General features: G+C 46.7%; 1 protein-coding gene across 1 annotated transcript; it reads right to left on the bottom strand.

Moving 5' to 3' along the window:
* Nucleotides 1–21,058: 21,058 nt before the first annotated feature.
* On the bottom strand, nucleotides 21,059–21,997 carry LOC148042807 (protein C19orf12 homolog). The gene is made up of 2 exons (XM_087728477.1): nucleotides 21,838–21,997; nucleotides 21,059–21,356 (listed from the first exon to the last, which is right to left on the bottom strand). Exons 1-2 carry the CDS (start codon nucleotides 21,995–21,997, stop codon nucleotides 21,091–21,093), a joined length of 426 nt encoding a protein of 141 aa, XP_087584603.1. The 3' UTR covers nucleotides 21,059–21,090.
* Between the last annotated feature and the right edge of the window lie 2,655 nt (nucleotides 21,998–24,652).

Genomic DNA, 24,652 nt, shown 5'->3' with positions numbered 1-24,652 from the left:
CCTGAAACAATTGTAAAAGAGCTTCAATGCAGATCTTGTTCTTCCTCTCATAGACAGAGTTTACAGCAACTTGCCTTATTGTTATCTCATAGAGGAACAGTAATACACACACAAACACACAAACAAACAAACACATCTAAACAATGATATTTTGGACTCAAAGTGGATTTGTGGTGAGTTTGGACAACTCATCCACCAACGAGGCACATTCTTCTTCCGTTTTCAACTCCTACCTTCACCATTTTCTTAATATGCAGCAGAGGTGGGTTCCTGCCAGTTCGCACCTATTCGGTAGAACCGGTTGGTCAAATCTACCGAACCGGTTAGAAGATGTTCCACCAGTGGACTCGGAAAGCAGGCCACACCTACAGAAGAGGTTCCAAACTTTTTTGAAACCCACCACACACACACAAACACAAACACAGACTCACACAGAGAGAAAAAGAAAGAAAGAAAGAAAGAAAGAAAGAAAGAAAGAAAGAAAGAAAGAGTGAGAGAGAGATGAAATAAAAAAAGGAAAAAGAGACAGAGACAAAAGGAACGAAAGAGAGAGAGAGAGAGAGAGAGAGAGAGAGAGAGAGAGAGAGAGAGAGAGAGAGAGAGAACACGTGGCCAGCAAGCCATTCCCACCAGGTCACATGGTCAGCAAGCCACTCCCACAAAGGAGGCCACACCCACAGAGTAGGTTTGAAAATTTTTTGAAACCCACCACTGGTATGCAGAGACAGTTGGACCTTCCCTCCCTCCCTCCTTCCTTCCTTCCTTCCTTCCTTCCTTCCTTCCTTCCTTCCTTCCTTCCTTCCTTTCTTCCTTCTTTCCTGTCTCTATTCCTCCCTCCTTCTCCCTTTACCTTTCTCTTCCCAGAATATTCTGCCTTTTTCTACCACAGCAGGGCTTGGAATCTGGAGTCAAGAGTTGGCAGAGAAATATATATTTCTAGCATCCCAAAACACCCAACATAAGGGACCTTAAAGAGAGAAATAGAGCCGGTCATTTTGGGGCTTCCCTCAGCCCCAGGTACGGTAGCATGGCCAATGGCCAGGGAATATGGGAGCTGTAGTCCAACTCCCGGAGATCAGGCAAGGGTAAGGTGACCAGATTTTCAGATTGGAAAAGAGGGACACCCTTTACCCGGGGGGGGGGGGGGGGGGGCCTTGATTAAAAAAATTTTTTTTGTCAAAAGGTCACCCCAGGACACTGAAACCAGCATAAATACGAATCTGTTGCCAAACAAAATTTTGATCACGGGACCATGAGGATGCTGCAACGGTCGCTAAGTGTGAAAAATGGTCGCAACGGTCGCTAAGTGTGAAAAATGGTCGCAAAAATGGTCCTTCCTCCCTCCTTCCATCCTCTTCTTTCCTCACTCACTCCCTTCCTCCTTTTTTCTCTTCCTTCCTCCTTCCATTCTTTATACGATATAAAATTCAATGAGGGTGAAACACACCAAATCTGGCAAAGCTGCCTTGCACCAACCTGGCCTGCCCATAGAATAGCAGCCACTTTGAGACACATAAACCTGGTCTGAACATATTGCATCACAAAGATTTGCAAAGATCACATTTGCAAAAAGGAACATTTCTTGTAGTAAATACATTTTATAAACAATTTAAAAGTAAAAATCCCCCCAAAATAATAAAAAAGGTATTCTATAAATAAAAGAAATCCTTAAAAACCATTGTTAAGTATTACACCAGCAATAATTTATACTGTCACCATTTCAAACTATCATCAGAAATACGAATCTGTTGCCAAACATCAACATTTTGATCGCGTAACCATGAGGATGCCACAACGGTCGCTAAGTGTGAAAATGGTCGCTAAGTGTGAAAAATGGTCATCAGTCACTTTTTTCAATGCCATTGTAATTTTGGTCACTAAACAGCCATGTTCCTGACTTAACAACCACCATGATTCACTTAACGTGGCAATAAAAGGTCGCAAAATGAGGCAAAAATCATTTAACAAACGTCTCCCTTAGCAACAGAAATTGGGGGATCAATCCTGATCGTAAGTCGAGGATTACCAGTAGCCAATTGCAAAAGGCAACTTTACTTGGAACAGGTGAGATTGTGCCCGGATCCCTTTCATGCCAACATATCCATCTTCTGCTCTTTCCCTCTCTTCCTTCCTTTCTCCTTCCATCATCTCCTTTCCTCACTCACTCCCTTCTTCCTTTTTTCTCTTCCTTCCTCCTTCCATTCTTTCAGCTTCATTTCTTTTGCCTATCTACCTTCTCTGTCTTTCTGCTCTTTCCATTTCTCCCTTCCTCTTTGCTTTTGTTCCTTTCTCCTTCCCTCCTTTCCTATTTCTTGCTTCTTCCTTCCTTCTGCCTATCTACCTTCACCTTCTCTGTCTTTCTGCTCTTTCCCTGTCTTCCCCTTTCCTCCCTCCTTCCCTTCTTTCCTTTCTAGTTCCATCCTTTCTTCTTTCCTCTCTCCCTCTTTTTTCCCTTCCTTCCCCCTTCCTCTTGCCTATCAACTTCATCCTCTTTGTCTTTCTGCTCTTTCCCTCTCTTCCCCTTTTCTTCCTACCTCCTTCCTTCTCCCTCCCTTCTTCTTTTTCTTCCTTTCTTCTTCCATCTTCCTCCTTCTCCTTCCATTCTTTCTCCTTCCATCCATCTTTTCTCCTTCCATCTTCTCCCCCCCTCCCTTCTTCTTTTCCTCCCCCCTCCCTCCTTCCTTCCTCTCCTTCCCTTTCTCACACACAGGAAGGGGAGGGGGGCTATCTAGTCGCTTTCACAGCATAATTTCTTTATCTAACTTTTAAAAAACAGTGTGCAAATCAAACGAGATTTTCGTAACCTGCGAAGCACCAAGTTATATTATGTTGTTACAAATTCGCAGCTACTCCATTCTTTCTGATAGGGAACTACATTTCCCAAGATGCCTCAGGTCCTCAAAGCGCTGAACACAGTTTTGCAATTGACTCCAGCGAGGCCCGGTAGCCGCCGGCTGGGGTGGTTGTCAGGGCGATGCGGAGCAGACGCGCCGTTTGTTACTGCTTCCAGCAATCAAGACGGACAAGGGAAGTGACTGAAACGGACGCTGGCCGCAGGAGAGCGAGGCTGCTGCCAGCCGTTTCACCTTGCGCAGCGAATTTGACTGGGTCCCGGGGCTTCTGCCGGGCGGCAGAAGCCCGGGACCCAGTCAAATTCGCTGCGCAAGGTGAAACGGCCGGCAGCAGCCTCGCTCTCCTGCTGCGGCTTCTGTTTCAGTAGGGAAGAAAACTTCCTTTCGCTTCCCGAATTTGACTGGGTCCCGGGGCTTCTGCCGGGCGGCAGAAGCCCGGGAAGCGAAAGGAAGGGAGCGGCCGCGAGGAGTCCGTTCGTGCAGCGCCCCAACCTCTCCTCCTGCGGCAGGAACGATCTAGTATAAGGTGACGCTGCACGAACGGACTCCTCGCGGCCGCTCCCACGCTCTCGGAGGCAGCGATCCCATGCACGAAGAGGCAGGAGGAGAGGTTGGGGCGCTGCACGAACGGACTCCTCGCGGCCGCTCCCACGCTCTCGGAGGCAGCGATCCCATGCACGAAGAGGCAGGAGGAGAGGTTGGGGCGCTGCACGAACGGACTCCTCGCGGCCGCTCCCACGCTCTCGGAGGCCCAGAAGCGAGGGGACGTTCTCTGCTGGCGGCGGCGCTCCCCCGATATCTCTTCCTTCCGCGGCGAATCCCATGGATTCACGAACGGACTCCACGGAAGGAAGAGACATCGGGACAGCAGCGGGGAGGCCCAGAAGCGAGGGGATGTTCTCTGCTGGCGGCGCCGCTCCCCCGATATCTCTTCCTTCCGCGGCGAATCCCATGGATTCACGAACGGACTCCACGGAAGGAAGAGACATCGGGACAGCAGCGGGGAGGCCCAGAAGCGAGGGGACGTTCTCTGCTGGCGTCCGCTGCTCCCCCGATATCTCTTCCTTCCGCGGCAAATCCCATGGATTCACGAACGGACTCCACGGAAGGAAGAGACATCGGGACAGCAGCGGGGAGGCCCAGAAGCCAGAGGACGTTCTCTGCTGGCGTCCGCTGCTCCCCCGATATCTCTTCCTTCCGCGGCGAATCCCATGGATTCACGAACGGACTCCACGGAAGGAAGAGAGGTCTGGTCTGGGCAGCACGCACAGAGCGGGAAAGGCAGCACCAAAGCCTGGCCGCGAGCGAGGGAGCGCGCGGCGAGCAGCGACGCCGGGCTGCTTCCTCCTCCGCCGCGTGGAACGCTGGGCTGCTTGCCTTCCCCCCTCCTCCTCCTCCTCCGCGAGCAATGCAACGCGGGGCTGCTTGCCTTCCACCCCTCCTCCTCCTCCGCCGCGTGCAACGCCGGGCTGCTTGCCTTCCACCCCTCCTCCTCCTCCTCCCCGAGCAACGCTGGGCTGCTTCCCCCTCCTCCCCCTCCTCAGCTGCGAGCGAGGGAGCACGCGGCGACCAGCAACATCTCCTCCCCCCAGCACCTCCCGATTCCCACGGTACCAAATTAATTAGACAATACAAAACATACTCACCACCAGTGAGTAAGCGCAGCAGCTGCAACCCCAACAAGAAAGAAAGACGAAATAAAATGGAGAACTCGCGCATGCGTCCTCAGCTAAGGAGTCCAGCCAATCAGTGAGCTGGTTGGCCAGCTCACTGATTGGCTGGAGTCCAGCCAATCAAATTAGTGAGCGGCAGGCTGGGCTGGCTTAAATTTGTAGGTAGCATAGAACGAAACGATGAGCCAGCCCAGCAGCTGATGGGCGGGAGCTGCCAGCGCCAAAAAAAGCGTGCCTTTTTAAAAAGCGGGCGGGACGCGGGAATATGCATCAAAAGGCGGGGGTGTCCCGCCAAAAGCGGGACGTCTGGTCACCTTAGGCAAGGGGCACTTGGCTAGTTGCCGCCTTGGAATTCAAGCTGCCTGTTGCCTGGGAAGCTCCTTCCTCCCCACCCCCACCCCCACCCCATTCCTCTTCGGGCAGCCTATTTGCTCAGAGGCAGCAGATCAAGGAGGCTACGCTTGCTTTCCATGCTTGCGACCTGAGACGTAGCCGCGGGGAAGGGCGAGTTGGATGCGAGGATGCAGCCTGCTGCGTCTGGACCTCCTGAAGGAGCGCATGGTGGAGGGCTGAGCTCCCTCCCCCTTTTCAACCTTCTTAACCCTCTTCAGATTCTGCCAGTGGGAAGGTGAGTGGGGGGATCTCTGCTGCCTCCAGCCAGCCCCTTCAGGGCAGAGGCAGACTGCCCAGGATGCCTGCAAAGAGCACTGCCGGGCTGCGCCTTCTAGGTCCGCTCCTTTTCCCGTAGCCTTTGGCTCTGTGTCCACGGAGGCATTGCGGCACGGGTACGTGAAGGTATTTGTGAATGCGCCTGGCATGCAGGCACAACCTCCCCTGTGTTTTTGCATTCCAGGAGAAAACCAGTGCGTGAGTAACACTACTTACCGCTGTGTTTTGAGTGCAGGTTTAGGTAATGGGTAAGAAGAAGTACCAGATGCCGGGCTGTCTTCCTTGGGATGTGGAGAATCCTTTATCATGGCAATTAGTACTTTCAGGAAAGAAAAGAAAGATCTCAGTATATGGAATGAAGCTGTTCATCACATCTAAAAAACAGAGGGTCACTAATTCCACCTCACAGCTGACAATGCATAATGTAGCAGAGCAAAAGACAGGAGGTCCAAGGAACTCCTGCAGAGCTCAGAGACAGGATGATTGCAAGGCCTGCATCTGGGGAAGGCTACAGTAAAATTTCTGTTCTTCCATGAAACCACAGTTGAACTCCTTGGCCTCATGCTGAACATTATGTCTGGGGGAAACCAGGCACCACTCACAATCTGAACCAACACCGTCCCAGCAATGAAGCATGGCAGCATCATGCTGTGGGGGTGTTTTTCAGCAGCAGGGACTGGGAGTCTGGTCAGGACTGAGGGAAAGCTGAACGGATCAAAGAATAGGAATATCCCCAATGGAAACCTCTTCCACAGCGCTCAAGGCCTCAGGCTGGGCTGAAGGTTCACTTGCCAACATGGCAACGATCGTAAGCACACAGCCAAGGCAACACAGGAGAGGCCGAGGGACAACTCTGTGACTGTTCTAGAGTGGCCCAGCCAGAGCCCTGACTTGAACCCTATTGGACATCTCTGGAGGGTCCTGAAAAAGGCTGCCCACCATGGTCACCATCCCACCTGACTGACCTGGAGGGGATTTGCAAGTACGACTGGCAGAAAATTCCCCCAATCCAGGTGTGCAAAGCTTGTCATGTCATACTCAAAAAAGTCTCAAGGCTGTAATTGCTGCCAAAAGTGCTTCCACAAAGTACTGAGTGAAGGTCTGAATATTTATGCCAATGTGACATTTCAGTTTTCCCTATTTAATAAATATAAAGACATTTCTAAAATGCTGTTCTCGCTTTGTCTTTATGGGGTACTGAGTGCAAATTAAGGGTAAAAAATGAATTTCAACTTCTGTAGAAACAGCCTTCAGCAAAACAAAATTTTCAAAAGTGAAGGGGTCTGAATACATTCTGAATGTATATAATCTCTATATCCTCTGTATCTATATCTGTATCACGTTTATAATGTTATACACTTGGTATGGTGGGATGCTGTCCCTTTATAGTCTTGGGTCATAATAAAGATTGGTTTGAATCTGAAAGTGGTTTCCATTTAAACTGAATATAAATGCATGCATGAAATGCCTGTAATCCTATGGCTCCCTCCCCATCATTAATATGTGCCCACCCATCACATTAAAACCTACAATTTGGAGGACCCAGAACTTCCACATATCTGAAGCCCTAAATTTACCAAGAGATGGTCCAAGTTTACCTCTTCTTTCCATAACAAGCATTAAAACTAATAATCCAGCCAAGCATATTGCGGATGCCTCCTTTTGTCTGTTTCTAACAAATTTGATGAGCCGCCCTGTTGTTTCCATAGGGCTTTCAGTCCTGAAACAATTGTAAAAGAGCCTCAGTGCAGATATTGTTTTTCCTCCCACAGACACAGTTTACACACAGATACATCTAAACAGTTACATGTTGGACTCAAACTGGATTTGTGGTGAGTTTCGTCAATTCACCACAAGGCAGGAAGTGAGGGGGGGATTTGGCCTGGCCTGACCCCAGCTGAACCTCCAAAAGGAGTGCCATCAGCAGGACGTGAGAGAGGGGGGCAAAGCTGTCTTTACCCTCCTTTGACCCTCTTCAGATTCTTCCAGTGGGCAGGTGAGTGGGGGGATCTCTGCTGCCTCCAGCCAGCCCCTTCAGGGCAGAGGCAGACTGCCCAGGATGCCTGTGAAGAGCGCTGCCGGGCTGTGCCTTCTAGCTCTGCTCCTTTGCCCCTAGCCTTTCGCTCCGTATTTGCAGAGGCGTTGTGGCACGGATACGTGAAGGTATTTGTGAATGTGTCTGGCATGCAGGCACAACCTCCCCTTTGTTTTTGCATTCCAGGAGAAAACCAGTGCGTGATCTGCCCTGCTTACCCGGGTGCGGTTCTCGTGCCGCTCTGTTCGTCTAAGTCATATGTTTGGCAGTCTGCCCCGGCATCTTGTAAATTCATTTCCATGGCAGGTGCTACTTTCAGGAAAGAAAAGAAAAATACCTCAATACACCAAATGAAGCTGTTAAACTCATCTACGAAGACAAAGGTGCTTACCCGACATTTTTAGTCCTTCGGCTCTTGCTCCTTCCAGCACCAGCCTCAATATGGGACCAAGACTGGGAGAGGAGCGCAATAAAAGGCCACCGGATATGGTGCTTTCACTTTCGATTTCACTCTGCAGGGGTGTGACCGGATCCTCTGCAATAAATGTGGTTATACTGAAAGCTGAGCCAAGGGAAGACTGTCCTAATGCTTCAAATAAGAGGTGTGAGCATGTTTGAGAGACAAACAATAGCAGTTTATTTAAGTAATTAATTTTAAAGATTTACAGAGCCTCCCATCTTAAGATTCCTGGGTAGCTCACAGTGACAACAACAAGAAAACTATAAAGCAATCGTAAAACAGTAAAAGAATAAAACTTGCCTTTATGCAATCGTTATCCCAGCCCCAGAGTAAAAGCCAAGTGTTAATGACTTTTCCAAGGGCAAAAGGGTGAAGTCCTGTTGAATAACTGGGGCTGGGGAAAGCATCCCTCACGGTAAAGCAGCCACAGAAAAACGGTGCTTTCAAGAATTCAGAGCAGGTGTGTCAAACGCCATTTCTGCGTGGGCCGGATCAGTGTTCCAGGATGGCCGTGCGGGTCAGATCCGACCATGTTGCAGGCGGAATGCAGCCCGTGGGCCTGAAGTTTGACACCCCTGCCCTTAGGAAAAGCTATCCCAGGTATAAGCAGGTCCTGTGCCTTTACCCAAGATGTCTTTTTCAGAGATCGAGAAGCACTTAAGGAAATTCAACGTAGGGAAGAAAAACCAAAGATACAAGTACAGATAGGTGAAACCTGGCTTAATAGTAGTAACTGTGAGAGGAATGTTGGAGTCTTAGCAGACAATCAATTAAATACGAGCCAGCAGCAGGAGTGAAATTCAGCAGGTTCTGTAGAACCAGTAGTGGAAATTTTGAGCAGTTCGGAGAACCAGTAAACACTACCTCTGGCTGGTCCCAGAGTTGGGTGGGAATGGAGATCTTGCAGCCTTAAAAAGCCTTAGTAAGGCCATATCTAGAATACTGCATCCAGTTTTGGCTACCACACCAGAAAAAAGATGTGGAGACTCTACAAGGGGTGGAGAGAAAAGCAACTAGGATGATGAGGGGCCTGGAGGCTAAAACATACGAAGAATGGTTGCAAGAAATGGACATGGCTAGTCAGTGAAGAGAAGGACAAGGGGACACATGATAGTAGTATTCCAATCTTTGAGGGGCTGTCACAGAGAGGAGGGGTTCAAGCTATTTTCCAAAGCACCTGAAGGCCAGACAAGGAACAATGGATGGAAACTGATCAAGGAGAGATTCAACCTAGAAGTAAGGAGAAGTTTTCTGACAATATGAACAATCAATCAATGGAACAGAAGTTGCCTTCAGAAGTTGTGGGTGCTTCACCACTGGAGGCATTCAAGAAGAGACTGGACAACCACTTGTCAGAAATTGTATGAGCAGGGATTGGACTAGATGACCTACAAGGTCCTTTCCAAATCTGTTATGCTGCTAATGCCAGATCTTTGGTGGAAAAATCTGAATGGCTGTTAGATCCCAGGTGTGAATTCAAGAGTCCTTCTAGAATAGTTGTTGTCTATAGTAGTTGTTGTACTGTGGCCTTCCAAGTAAACTTTTTTTGTGTTGTGGCCTTAATGTTGGAACTCTGGCAAATATTATTAATGGCATGATAACCAGTTTCATCTAGTGCCCCAGGCTAAAAACCAGGAGTGTGTGAATTCTAGTCCTGTCTTAGGCATGAAAGCCAGCTGGGTGACATTTGTGACCAGCCACTCGCTCTCAGTCCAACCCAACTGACAGGTTTGTTATGAAGGGGAATATAGGAGAATGAAGTGTTGGATGGGTCTTCTGGCGTGAGTATTTATAAAAATAATAAAGGTGATCTAAACAGCATTTTTAAAAACCTCTGTTCCACCACAAGGGAAGAGAATCTTTGTAGCTCAGCCTTAAACTGTGTGGTTCTTGGTGCTCTCTGAGCATGATGGCTTTCTTGCAGAAGTTTTCTTACCCCACTAGGTAACATCAACCATGCCAGAAGGGAGTTGGGTGAGTGTTGTTGGCCGTGGTCTTAGCGATTCCTTGATTAGGCTCTTCTTCACTGTTAGCTTGTTTGTCTGTGTTGGTAGTTCCTTGACTGGAGTATTGTTTATTTCTTGATTGCTGGCCTAGTGTTAATCTTGGGGTTAATCTCTGCTCAAGTGAGTTGTGGATTATAAGGGAGGAGTAGTTTTGGTCTTTTTCTTTTCTTTCCGACTTCTGGATTATCTCTTTTGAATGGTATTGAGGCAGCCGGGAGAAAACACCCAAAATATCACCATATCACCTGGGTATATGAGCCCCAGCTTTTAACTTCTTACTAGCTTTTGAATATCAATATAGACTTTGCAGGCGTGTGACCGGTTGCTCGGCAATATATGTGGTTATATTGAAAGCTGAGCAAAGGGAAGTCTGTCCTAATGCTTCAAATAAGAGGTGTGAGCATGTTTGAGAGACAAACAATAGCAGTATATTTAAGTAATTAATTTTAAAGATTTACAGGGCCTCCCATCTTAAGATCCCTGGGTAGCTCGCAGTGACAACAACAGCAATACTATAAAGCAATCATAAAACAGTGAAAGAATAAAACTTGCCTTTATGCAATCGTTTATCCCAGCCCTAGAGTAAAAGCCAAGTATTAATATATTTTTTTTGACGTTTATAGGCCGCCCTTTTCCCTGAGGGGACTCAGGGCGGCTTACAATTAATAGGAAGGGAGTGCAAGACAAAACACAAGAAAAAAATGTGAATAAAAAAAAATAAACCAGTAAAACACAACATTCATTCAGCATTCGGGTGGGGCGAGGTTAGGGTCTTATCCCCAGGCCTGATGGGATAGCCAGATCTTGTGGGCTGTGCGGAAGGTCTGGACAGTGGTGAGGGTGCGAATCTCCACGGGGAGATCGTTCCAAAGCGTCGGAGCTGCAACTGAGAAGGCTCTCCTCCACGTAGTCGCCAGTCGGCACTGACTGGCGGATGGAATTCGGAGGAGGCCTACTCTATGCGATCTGATGGGACGGAGGGAGGTAATTGGCAGAAGGCGGTCTCTCAAATAGTCAGATCCACTACCATGGAGGGCTTTATGAATGGTGAGTAGCACCTTGAAGCGCACCCGGAGATCAACAGGTAGCCAGCGCAGCTCACGGAGGATTGGTGTTATGTGGGCGAACCGTGGTGCGCCCACGATCACTCGCGCGGCCGCATTCTGGACTAGCTGAAGTCGCCGGATGCTCTTCAAGGGCAGCCCCATGTAGAGCACATTGCAGTATTCCAGCCTGGAGATCACAAGGGCTCGAGTGACTGTTGTGAGGGCCTCCCGATTCAGGTAGGGCCGCAACTGGCGTACCAGGCGAACCTGGGCAAATGCCCCCCTGGTCACAGCTGACAAATGATGGTCAAAAGTCAGCTGTGGGTCCAGGAGGACTCCCAAGTTGCGGACTCTGTCTGAGGGGTATAAATTTTGACCCTCCAGCCTGAGTGATGGAACGTTGGCCAAATTGTTGGGAGGGAAACACAACAGCCACTCGGTCTTGTCTGGGTTGAGTACCAGTTTGTTAGCTCTCATCCAGTCCTTAACGGCCTCAAGACCCCGGTTCATCACGTCCACCGCTTCATTGAGTTGGCACAGGGCGGACAGATACAACTGTGTATCGTCCGCGTATTGATGGTATTTTATCCCGTGCCTCCGATTGATCTCACCCAGCGGTTTCATGTATATGTTGAATAGTAGGGGGGATAAGACCGAGCCCTGTGGCACCCCATAAGTTAGGGGGCTCGGGGACGATCTCTGCCCCCCCCCCCAACACCGACTGCGACCTGTCCGAGAGGTAGGAGGAGAACCACTGCAAAACAGTGCCTCCCACTCCCACCTCCCGCAGTCGTCGCAGAAGGATACCATGGTCGATGGTATTGAAAGCCGCTGAGAGGTCAAGGAGAACTAGGATGGACGCAAGGCCTCCATCTCTGGCTCTCCAGAGATCATCGGTCAATGCGACCAAAGCGGTTTCTGTGCTGTAACCGGGCCTGAAGCCGGACTGGAAGGGGTCAAGATAGCTAGCTTCCTCCAAGGTACGCTGAAGTTGGAAGGCCACCACCTTCTCAACAACCTTCCCAACAAAGAGACTGGACGGTAGTTATTAAGAACGGCTGGATCCAAGGATGGTTTCTTCAGGAGGGATCTCACCACTTAATGACTTTTAAAGGGTGAAATCCTGTTGAATCACTGGGGCTGGGGAGAGCATCCCTCAGGGTAAGTCAACGTAGGGAAGAAAAACCAAAGGAACAAGTACAAATAGGTGAAACCAGGCTTAATAGTAGTAACTGTGAGAGGAGTGTTGGAATCTTAGCAGACAATCAATTAAATACGAGCCAGCAGCAGGGATGAAATTCAGCAATTTCTGTAGAACCATTAGTGGAAATTTTGAGCAGTTCGGAGAACCGGTAAACACTACCTCTGGCTGGTCCCAGAGTTGGGTGGGAATGGAGAATTTGCAGCCTTAATAAGCCTTAGTAAGGCCATATCTAGAATACTGCATCCAGTTTTGGTCACCACATCATAAAAAAGATGTGCAGAGAAGAGCAACCAGAATGATGAGGGGCCTGGAGACTAAAACATACGAAGAATGGTTGCAAGAAATGGACATGGCTCATCTAGTGAAGAGAAGGACCAGGGGGGGACATGATAGTAGTATTCCAATATTTGATGGGATGCCACAGAGAGGAGGGAGACAACCTGTTTTCCAAAGCTCCCGAAGGCCAGACAAGGAACAATGGATGGAAACTGATCGAGGAGAGATTCAACCTAGAAGTAAGGAGAAATTTTCTGACAATATGAACAATCAATCAATGGAACAGAAGTTGCCTTCAGAAGTTGTGGGTGCTTCATCACTGGAGGCATTCAAGAAGAGACCGGACAACCACTTGTCAGAAATTGTATGATTTGATTTGATTTGATTTATTGCATTTCTATGCCGCCCTATTCCCAGAGGGACTCAGGGCGGCTCACAAACCAAAATAGGGGGGGGATACAAACAAGAGGAAAACAACAGACAAACAACTACAACAATTTAAAAACAATCAACAACCACACAATTTGAGCGGGGACGGGAATTCGTCAGTTCCAGGCCTGTCGGAACAGCCAGGTTTTAAGGGCTTTGCGGAAAACCTGAAGGGTGGTGAGGGTCCAAATCTCCACGGGGAGCTCGTTCCAGAGGGCCGGAGCAGCCACAGAGAAGGCCCTCCTCTGGGTGGTAGCCAATCGGCATTGGCTGGTAGATGGAATTCGGAGGAGGCCTAGTCTGTGGGATCTAATAGGTCTGTTGGGGGTAATTGGCAGCAGGCGGTCTCTCAAGTACCCAGGTCCAATACCATAAAGGGCTTTATAAGTGACGACTAGCACCTTGAGGCGTATCCGAAGAGCAATAGGCAGCCAGTGCAGCTCGCGGAGGATAGGTGTGACGTGGGTGTACCGAGGTGCACCCACAATCGCTCACGCGGCTGCATTCGGGACAAGCTGAAGTCTCCGAATGCTCTTCAAGGGCTGGCCCATGTAGAGCGCATTGCAGTAGTCCAGTACTGAGGTCACAAGGGCACAAGTGACTGTTGCGAGGGCCTCCCGGTTCAAGTAGGGACGCAATTGGTGCACCAGGCGAACCTGGGCAAATGCCCCCCTGGTCACAGCCGACAAATGGTGTTCTAAAGTCAGCTGTGGGTCCAGGAGGACTCCCAAATTGCGAACCCTGTCTGAGGGGCGTACAGTTTGACCCCCCAGCCTGAGAGATGGAATACTTGGCCAATTGTTGGGAGGGAAACACACCAGCCACTCGGTCTTGTCTGGATTGAGTGCAAGCTTGTTAACCCCCATCCAGACCCTAACAGCCTCCAGGCACTGACACATCACGTCAACCGCTTCACTGAGTTGGCACGGGGCGGACAGATACAACTGTGTATCATCCGCATACTGGTGATATTTTATCCCGTGCCGTCGAATGATCTCACCCAGCGGCTTCATGTAGATGTTAAACAGGAGGGGGGACAGGACTGAATCCTGCAGCACCCCATACTTCGGGGGCCTAGGGGTCGATCTCTGCCCTCCGACCAACACTGACTGCGACCTATCCGAGAGGTAAGAGGAGAACCACCGAAGGACGGTGCCTCCCACCCCCACCTCACATAATCGTCGCAGAAGGATACCATGGTCGATGGTATCGAAGGCCGCTGAGAGGACAAGGAGCACTAGGACGGAGGCATGACCCCCGTCCCTGGCTCTCCAGAGCTCATCGGTCAGTGTGACCAAAGCAGTATGAGCAGGGATTGGACTAGATGTCCTACAAGGTCCTTTCCAAATCTGTTATGCTGTTAATGCCAGATCTTTGGTGGAAAAATCTGAATGGTTGGTAGATCCCAGATGTGAATTCAAGAGTCCTTCTAGAATAGTTGTTGTCTACAGTAGTTGCTGTACTGTGGCCTTCCAAGTAAACATGTTTAGTGTTGTGGCCTTAATGTTGGAACTCTGGCAAATATTATTAATGGCATAATAACCAGTTTCATCTAGTGCCCCAGGCTAAAAACCAGGAGTGTGTGAATTCTAGTCCCTTGTAGGCATGAAAGTGATGAAGGCTAGCCCCTTATAATTTCCAGGATGGTCGTGCAGGCCAGATCCGACCATGTTGCAAGGTGGATGCAGCCCGTGGTCCTTGAGTTTGACACCCCTGCCCTGAAGCGTGCCCAACCTATCTATCCAGGCCCAGTGATTTAACAGGACCTCACTTTTTTGTCCTTGGGAAAGTCATTAATACTTGGATTTTGCTCTGGTGCTGGGTACGACTGCATAAACACAAGTTTATTGATTTACTGTTTTATGATTGCTTTATAGTTTCGCTTTTATTTCAGTTGTTGTTGGGAAATGCCCAGAATTGTTTTACTGTTTTATGATTGCTTTCCAAATCATGACCAATCAGTTTAATTTACCACCTATGGACTCCAATCAAAGTATACAAGCATGTCAAGAGATCAAGAGAAATGGGAGGCACTTGAGCTAAATGGGGTGAGCTGGGCTGGGCCTTTGCCCATGTGTGCCTGCTGGGATAGGGTGGGCCAGGACAAAGTGACACGGGCTGGTCCCTTACAATGTCCAGGATGGCTGCATGGACCGGATCCAGGCCGTGGGCCTAGAGTTTGACACCCACCCTAACTGATCTTGTGGGACGGGCAGCTCTTCTTAGGAAAAGCTATCCCGGGTATAAGCAGGTTCTGTGCCATTACCCAAGATGTCTTTTTCAGAGATCAAGAAGCACTTAAGGAAATTCAACGTAGGGAAGAAAAACCAAAGATACAAGTACAGATAGGTGAAACCTGGCTTAATAGTAGTAACTGTGAGAGGAATGTTGAAGTCTTAGCAGACAATCAATTAAAATACGAGCCAGCAGCAGGGGTGAAATTCAACAGGTTCTGTAGAACCAGTAGTGGAAATTTTGAGCAGTTCAGAGAACCAGTAAACACTACCTCTGGCTGGTCCCAGAGTTGGGTGGGAATGGAGATCTTGCAGCCTTAAAAAGCCTTAGTAAGGCCATATCTAGAATACTGCATCCAGTTTTGGCTACCACACCAGAAAAAAAGATGTGGAGACTCTAGAAAGGGTGCAGAGAAAAGCAACTAGGATGATGAGGGGCCTGGAGGCTAAGACAGACGAAGAATGGTTGCAAGAAATGGACATGGCTAGTCAGTGAAGAGAAGGACCAGGGGACACATGATAGTAGTATTCCAATCTTTGAGGGCTGCCACAGAGAGGAGGGGTTCAAGCTATTTTCCAAAGCACCTGAAGGCCAGACAAGGAACAATGGATGGAAACTGATCAAGCAGAGATTCAACCTAGAAGTAAGGAGAAGTTTTCTGACAATATGAACAATCAATCAATGGAACAGAAGTTGCCTTCAGAGGTTGTGGGTGCTTCACCACTGGAGGCATTCAAGAAGAGACCGGACAACCACTTGTCAGAAATTGTATGAGCAGGGATTGGACTAGATGACCTACAAGGTCCTTTCCAAATCTGTTATGCTGCTAATGCCAGATCTTTGGTGGAAAAATCTGAATGGTTTTTAGATCCCAGGTGTGAATTCAAAAGTCCTTCTAGAGTAGTTGTCGTCTACAGTAGTTGCTGTACTGTGGCCTTCCAAGTAAACATGTTTAGTGTTGTGGCCTTAATGTTGGAACTCTGGCAAATATTATTAATGGCATAATAACCAGTTTCATCTAGTGCCCCAGGCTAAAAACCAGGAGTGTGTGAATTCTAGTCCTGTCTTAGGCACGAAAGCCAGCTGGGTGACCTTGGTGACCAGCCACTCGCTCTCAGTCCAACCCAACTGACAGGTTTGTTATGAAGGGGAATATAGGAGAATGAAGTGTTGGACGGGTCTTCTGCCTTGAGTATTTATAAAAATAATAAAGGTGATCTAAACAGCATTTTTAAAAACCTCTGTGGCACCACAAGGGAAGAGAATCTTTGTAGCTCAGTCTTAAACTGTGTGGTTCTTGGTGCTCTCTGAGCATGATGGCTTTCTTGCAGAAGTTTCCTTACCCCCCTAGGTAACATCATCTGTGCCGGAAGGGAGTTGGGTGAGTGTTGTTGGCTGTGGTCTTAGCAATTCCTTGATTAGGCTCTTCTTCACTGTTAGCTTGTTTGTTTTGGTAGTTCCTTGACTGGAGTATTGTTTATTTCTTGATTGCTGGCCTAGTGTTAATCTTGGGGTTAATCTCTGCTCAAGTGAGTTGTGGATTGTAAGGGAGTAGTAGTTTTGGTATTTGTATTTGTATTTGATTATTTGTATGCCGCCCTTCTCTGGGAGGACTCAGGGCGGCGAACAATTCAAGGGGGGAAAAAAGGGGGAACATAAAAGACAAAATACAAATAATAAAAGTAGACAACAGTCGCACAACCATACAATCAGATATGTGGTCTTTCTGTTCTCTTTTCGACTTCTGGATTATCTCTTTTGAATGGTATGAATGCTCTTTGTGCCTACTGATGACTGGTTTCTCAGAGTGCCAGGCTTCCAGGAATTCTCTAGCATTTTTGGACTTTGCTTTATCTCCCTGTCCAATTTCCTGGCAGTTGCTACTTTTAAGGAAAGAAAAGGAAGATCTCACTATATGGAATGAAGCCGTTAAACTCATCTAAGGAGACCAGAGGGTCAATTATTCCACCTGAAATTCCAGGCAAATGCCAAAGGCTCATCCCTTGCGTCAGTGGCTGTTGCTGATTATGGGACAAAATCTAATTTCCTATCAAATATCACCGCAGTTCACAAGTGGAGGTATTCTTTGGGAAGTGGGTCTCAATGAGATGAAGATGGAGCTGTAGCGTCTCCTTGGAGTATCAACCCCTTTGCTTTCTTCTGAGATCCAGCCTCAACCTCTCACCTCCATGGACCTCAGGATCTCCTGCAGATTTCCAGCAGTGGCACAGCATTCTCTCGATACTTAGTGTTATGTATTCTGAAACTTTCAAAAAGGGCTGGCAACAGCTCTGCTGCTCCCTGATTGGCTAGGACGCAGCAGAGGCTGTTGCTAGCCTTCCCTAACAGCTAATCTTCCCTGATTGGCCGAGGTACTGCCGCAGCAGTTGCTGTGCAGTACCTGGCCCCTGATTGGTTAATGTGATTGTTACAATTACTATAAATACTGGGCGCGTTTTGTGAAACCTGGGAATCGCTGTCATCTTACTTTCTGTAATAATAAAGACCATCTTACTGGCTATCCATGGCTCCTGTGTTTCCATCCACCCAATCTTTAAAACTTAGCACCCCAGAAGTTAGGTATTGTAAAATTGCATAACTATACTTGCCTATCTTTAGACAAGATGGCATTTGGAAGTTGGGGGGCAAGGCGAGCATGAGGAGCCTGACCAAACAATCTAGCAAAAGGCAAGCCAATTAGGGTGCTGTTTACTACTCTCCAATGTTTATGCTACCAAATCATCCTGAAAATGATCGGTTGATCTGTTTTCCTATCCTCTCAAGAGTCAAGGCAGTGTATGCACGGTTGAGCCTAAATTTGCTTTGAACATGAAAACCATGGTAGGATTGAGGATAATGGATCTGAGAATGATAGATTAGGAACTCAGATATGTGGGCTACCTCAACACTTTCCTGTTGGATTGGGCAGCCCTAAGTACATCTATTAATGAAAATACTTTTTAGAAAACCAGGCAGGTTTTGGCAGGAGACTAATTATATTTGCATAACACCTATGATTTAAATAAAAAGTTGATCTGCCTCTAGTGGGGAAGTTCACTTCAAAGTGATCTATACTCTTGTTTGGTACAATTGCACATGGATTGTGGTTGATTTCCAACATGGTTGAGAGACCTCAGCCTTGGAACACATTTGGCCTTTGGCCAGATTTCCCAAAATCTGTGCAAAGAAGCAGTTTAGAACTCTAAGCAGCTTGACTTTCTCCTTGGAAGCCTGCAAGGGATAAATCAAAAATAAAAGAGACAGGAATAATGGAGAAATGAATGTTTAGAGAGTAAGGGAAGTTCAGACCAAGATTAGCCTACCTACTTACCTTGGTGGCAGTGGTTATAATACAGTATTGCAGACTAGCTCTGCCCATTGCTAGTTCAATCCTGACCAGCTCAAGGTGGACTCAGCCTTCCATATTTCTCAGATGAAGTGTAAAATGAGGAGCCAGATTGTTGGGGGCAAGATGCTGACTCTGTAAACCTCACAGAGAGTGCTATAAAGCACCATGGAGGAGAATATATTTGTAAATGCTCTTGCTATTGCTAAATGCTATTCTTCCAGAATCTGGAAACGATAGCATTCATTCTTCAGTTTTTCCTGTCCTGATGCCTGTTTATTCAGAACAAAATCACACTTCATTCACTGACTTTAACACAGAAAAAAACTTGGGCAAGATTGTAAAACCAACACATGGATTAAGGTTTTGTTGTTCCCTCCCTAAATTAAGAAATGTTGAAAATGTAATGGAAAGTAACCAGAAACATAAGTCTTTGTGAATTCTCTTCTGTTGCAAAAAATGTGTTACAATAACTTCTACTCTGTGTACCTAAACACAACCAACCAAAGGTTACTCCAAGTCAGATAAATAAGTTCAGGAAATGCACTGAAAGGTCAGGGAATTAAACTTGGTATGTATCAAAAGAGAAAAAGTGAAAAGTGTGTGTAAAATGAATTACTCTGTTTTAAGGAATGAAACTTAAGAAGTTTAGAAGGCTACTCACCCACTGAATGCAGACTTACAACTTACCTTCTGGTACATGGCTTCTAGATAAGATATAGATACACAATGATCAACTTACCAAGCTTGTTGTGATGCTTGCTCTCCATTGTACGAAAAGTATTGATTGTGCAAACACGCTATCATTCTCCCTTAGTTGCAGCCTTCAAGTTCTCATCAAAACAGCCTTTGACAGGAATTCCCTTGTTCCTACCGCCAAATTTATCTACAAGGCTGCCATCCTCACCTAGCATTCTCTTAATCACTTTTCAAAGTTTATATTGCCCCATCAGATCATGTCTCCGCATGCCTCATTGCCACAATTTCTCTCTTGAGATAAGCACTGTGAAGGCAATTATTTATTGGTCGGTTTTTATTACAGGCAGTTCTTGACTGATGAACACAACTGAGCCAGGAATTTCTGTGCCTAAGGGAAACATTTGTTCAGTGGGTTTTGCCCCATTTTACGACCATTGTTCTTGCCATAGTTGTTAAGCGACTCTGGCTTCCCGCATTGACTTCCCAGAAAGTCGCAAAGGGAATCGTATGATCCTGGGACAACTGTAACAAGTAGATGTCAGTTGCCAAGCCTTCAAATTTTGATCACATGACATCAGGGACGTTACAACTGTCATGTCAAAATAGGTCATAAGTCAACAGTCACTAAATGAACTGTCATAAGTGGAAGATTATCTGTACTTAATTCTGTCCGTGACTGCTATTTGTTAAATTATATTAACTGACCTCTATTTTTATTATCTTTAAGTGTTCACAGATCTTCGTCCAAAGGATTACTTACAACCACACCCAAATTTCTGCTGCTGAGACCTTTGTTACATGATTTTTGCCCTATTTTGTGACTTTTGCCACTGTTGTTAAGTGAATCATCACAAGTATTAGGTTGGTAACACAGCTCTTAAGTGAATCTGGCTTCCCCATTGGCTTTGCTTGTCAGAAGTTTATCAAAGCGGATCACGTGACCCTGGGACACTGCCAGCGTCACAAATATGAGTTGATCCTGTGGCCATGGGGATGCTGCCATTGTCATCAATGTGAAAAACGGTCCTAAGTCACTTTTTTCAGCGCCGTTGTAACTGAATGGTCACTAAATGAATTGCTGAAAAATCGAGGAGTACCTGCAGTTTCATTTGTTTAAAAAAAACCCAAACTGTAAAACCTGACTGTTGGACTTTTAATATTCCTTGTTACTCCCAGATCTTTCTTCCTTGTCTCCTCCTGTTGAACGTTCTCAACTGAAGGAAACCCAGTTTAGCATCTCTAAAAGGAAGGGGAATAACAGTCATACAACCTTGGCAGTGAAACACATTAAAATTCAGCTTTATTTTATCTTCAGGAGAAATACCTAAGGTGAATCATCTGCTACATTTTCGGCTTCGGACTATTTCAACTTTTCACTCCTTCACCCTCTCAAAATTAAGGCAGCAGGAGAAGAAACACATCCGGTGGAGAAGATCATACCCCCCCTGAGAAATTTCAAGTAATTTGATCATTCAAATATGGCCAAGAGGACACTACACCATTCAATTGCAGCCCAGTTATTAGCCCACATTAGTTTTCTCCAACTTGGTATCCTGAAGATATGTTATCCACCAGCCTCTCTCTCTCCAGCCAAAGAACGTACTTGGGTAGGACAATTGGTCATAGATTCCCACCCTTGTAACTGGGCAGGAAAGGCTGACACCTGTGCAGTGTATCATTATTCATCTAGAACGATGCACATCAAAGAGCATCAAATGGGGATGTCATCCTAGTGCCAACGCCATGACTTACATCCTTGACTGCAATGCAAAGACGCAATGGTGCCACTTTCTTGGAAGGCGTCACAGGTAAAGAGGCCACTGCTTCTGAGGTCCGATGAAGGAGAGGTACTTACTCAGCAAGGCACTCCAAATCCAGTTTTTAGGGTGGCATAAATAGATTTTTTCTAAATAAATACGGTGGACATCGTGGCTCAAACCGATCCACCCTTGGCTGTTGAAATAGGGACTAATTATGAAAGAGAAAATAACAAAACCAGAATGGGCAAACCAAAGCTTGCCTTGTTCATTTTCCCAAACAGATTATTCGGGGTAAAAGAAAAATGCACGGTTGCAATATTCTTATTCCTATTAAAACCGTGATCTTAAGAAATCTAAAACAGCACAGGCACTCACAACCCCATGAAACACACATCTGGGTCTAGTTTCCATACTGGATCTCCCCTCTGAGTTCAGTGGTGATGTAGCTTGTCAGGACTCCGAGCACTTTCTCTTGAAGGGCACCGTTGGCCATGACCAAGGCTGTGAGCTGGGCTACGTCGGTCCAGTCCAGATTCTGAATAATGGCACAGACGTTTTGGTAAAGCCTTGGCTGCTCCACAGGAGGCAGTTCCAGGATAATCTGAGGAATGGGCTTGAACTGTCCGGAGGTCATCCAGGCCCCCAGCAAGCCACCAATGGCACCTCCTGGAAAAACAGAACAGATAAGGTAGCTTTCGACTTTCTCTGGCAAACCATCACTGAATGATTAGAATCCCTTGACTGTTTGCAAAGGCGAGCAGCATTGTTCTGGAGGCAGATAAGGGCTCTGTGAGTTGTGTTGTCCTATTTTATATCTATTTATAGATATATAAGGGCCGTGGTGGCACAGTGGTTAGAATGCAGTACTGCAGGCCACTTCTGGGACTGCCAGCTGCCTGCACTGGCTGAAGGTTGACTCAGCCTTCCATCCTTCTGAGGTCAGTAAAATGAGGATCCAGATTGTTGGGGGCAAGAGGCTGACTGTGTAAACCACTTAGAGAGGGCTGGAAAACACTGTGAAGGGGTATATAAGTCTAAGTGCTATTGCTATGTCCCCCCCCCCCTTCGGCCTCATATTAAAAGCTAGAGTTTGGTGCATCCGGAGCTCCTGGATGCACTTACGCACATAGCTGAAGCATTAATTTACTGACAGCAATACCAGGCGGGCCTGCCATCAAACCACTGAAGAAAGCCATTGTTCCCACCACCAAGACACCTTGTCCGGAGTGCTTGAAGGCTGCTTTCATTTTTTGCTCTTCAGAAATATGGCAGAGGAGCTGGATCACGTCCCTGATGTCGACAGGCATTGTGACTTTTTTGGATCTGAAATAAGTGTAAAAGAACCTGAATCCAGTTATCTGTCTCTGTGGCTCTCTCTCCACAAGAAGTTTGCAGGTCTCTCAAATTGTCTGCATGCCCCGTTTTCCACAGAAAATAAGATGTGCAGAGCATTTGGGAGGTCTACAGAGTGCAGAACCTTTTTTTAAAATTTACCTCTCCAAAATCTTGGTGCGTCTTATACTCCAAAAAATACAGTAATTCAGCAATGGGGTTAAAAATGAGCGGAAGTGATTTACAATGGGGGAAAGATAACAGGTAACTGACTTTTTTAGAAATATATCTTTTTTTAAATTAATGATGGTTAATGATTAATTTAAGGCAGAGTGACAGAACTGCCCCATCCTCAAAGAGTTTGTCATCTGGACTGTTTCTCCGCCATTCTTCTGTCTTTCGAAAAAAGGTAGATTTGATCTTATGGACTCTGCAGAACTTCAGCTTTTGAGATGTCAAACGGAATCATGGTTTGGAATTTATTGTGCTAATTAAGCTATTTCACAAGGGGGGATGTGACTTTTAGGCTTTGGTGCATTTTCAACATTTATGGCCATTGCAGCTTCCCCATGGTTGTGTATCAAAATATGACAACTGGATCATATTTATGGCGGTTGTAGTGTCCTGGAGTGATGTGATTCCCCTTTTGCGACCTTCTGACAAGCAATGAGAAAGCGAGATTCACTTAACAAAGGAATTGCTAATTTAACAACTGCAGAGATTCATTTGACAAACGTGGCAAGAAAAGTCATAAAATGGGACAAAACTCAGGTCTCACTTAGCAACCTAAATTATGGGCTCAATAAGTCATAAGTCAAGGACTACCTGTATAAGATATGTCGCCCTCAACGTACCACCATTAGCTGAGCAACTGCTTGAAGTTAGAACAGTGCTGAAAAATGTGACTTACAACAGGTCCTCGCTTTTATGACCATCACAACATCCCTACAGTTCATGATTCAGATCATGATTCAGGCCTTGGCACCCGGCATATATATATGATGGTTGCAGCATCCCTTGGTCACATAATTGGCACTTACGACTTTCCCAGCTAGCTTCTGGCAAGCAAAGTCAACAGAGAAAGCTGGATTGTTGGCATTTGTTGAAGGACTGTGACCAAAAAGGCCATAAAATCAGGCATGACTCACTTAACAACCACCTTGCTTAAAAGCTTAAAAGAGCCCTCTTGGCTGTTGGCTAAAACTGCAAGCACAGCATTGCTGGGCCAGCACCTCTGTTCCTGGTGCTGATACGGCACATCTGATAGGAAACCCAAAAGTGCTTTTTTTCAGGAGGCAACTGGACTTTCTTGTTTTTCATTGAAGACGTTTTGCTTCTCATCCAAGAAGCTTCTTCAGCTCTGAATGGAATGGAAGGATTTTTATCCCTTGCAGACAGCTGGTGATTTGCATCTTTTTGGAGGGTCCTTGAAGCACTTGGAGATTTATCTGTGTCCTCAGTGTCACCTGAGTAGTGCAAATGGTTCCTGTAGTCTGCAATTTTTAATCCATTTAATGCAATCCATTCCTACTCCCACACCATTCCAAGGGTGTTCATCCCAAATTGTATAGGTAAAAGTCTGTAGAGGTTCTCAGTCATCCAGGTGATGGTTGTCCCAAAGGTGCTTTTTTTCAGGAGGCAACTGGACTTCTGAAGCTGAGCTGAAGAAGCTTCTTGGAGGAGAAGCGAAACATCTTCAAAGGAAAAACAAGAAAGTCCAATTTTCATTTTCTTTTGGACTTCTGGACTCTCTCTTTCGAATGGTATGCAGTTGTTGTTTCGGTCTATGTGCCAATTGATCACTGATGTCCTCAGAGTGCCAGGGTTTCAGGAATTCTCCAGCACTTTTGGACTTGGCTTGGTCTAAGATGCTCACAGATTCCCAGTTGAAACTATGTTTGGGCCTATCCATGTGTGGTGCAATTAAGGACCCTTCATCGTGCTTTTGGCTGCTAGTTAGTGTTCATGGATGGTTTTGCTGGTCTTCTACCTGTTTGTCAAATATAGGAGGCTGTTAAAGTCCTTGTATGTGTAGATGACTTCAGTTTTTTTTCTTCTTCTGCAGTTGTGGAGTCTTTGGGTTTCCTAAAGATGCTTTGCAGGGATTTAGCTGGTTTGTGTATTACGGTGATGCCAAAAGACCCAGTTTAAAAGTTTTAATAAAAATGATATAGAGACACACATAGGTAAGAAAACCAGTGAACATGCCATGGCAGGATTCTGCATCAAGTAGCGCACATTGCATGTGAAGAAGGTTAGTGCCCACCCCTCTTGGAGAAATGAACTATTTTGGGAAGCACTAGGGAAGCAGAGTGTTGTATTTCCCTGGATGAGAGATTGAGAAACATTCTCTTGGAGGCAGGAACTCAGCTCCCTGCCCCCAGCAGATGTTTTGGTGCCAGCTTCTCTACAGGACAGAAGACCTTCACCCTCAGGACATAATAGGATTAGCCCTCTACCCATCTAGCAGCAGAGCTCGCCACGTTTCACCTGGGGATATGACATCACCCAGCACAGTTCAACCAGACTTATCTCAAACTAGGATGTGCACATGACCTTCTACTGCAACCAATGGAGTGCCTGCCCTTGTTGCGAGAGCGGGGAGAGGCTCAGGTTCGGGTGTGAATGAT

The sequence above is a fragment of the Thamnophis sirtalis genome, unplaced genomic scaffold (assembly GCF_051295495.1).
Source record: "Thamnophis sirtalis isolate CommonGarterSnake01/CBP01778 unplaced genomic scaffold, rThaSir2_p1.2 scaffold_14, whole genome shotgun sequence".
Lineage (NCBI taxonomy): Eukaryota > Metazoa > Chordata > Lepidosauria > Squamata > Natricidae > Thamnophis > Thamnophis sirtalis.
Note: the sequence above shows the minus strand (reverse complement) of the source record. Positions and strands in the feature narration are given on the sequence as shown.

Bases quoted from the DNA above. Each gene is read 5' to 3' on its own strand.
- LOC148042807 (XM_087728477.1), bottom strand. From the start codon at position 21,997: ATGCCTGTCGACATCAGGGACGTGATCCAGCTCCTCTGCCATATTTCT. The intron at 21,357-21,837 runs GTAAATTAATGC...CTGTTTTTCCAG, and splicing joins CCCGCCTGGTATTGCTGTCA to GAGGTGCCATTGGTGGCTTG.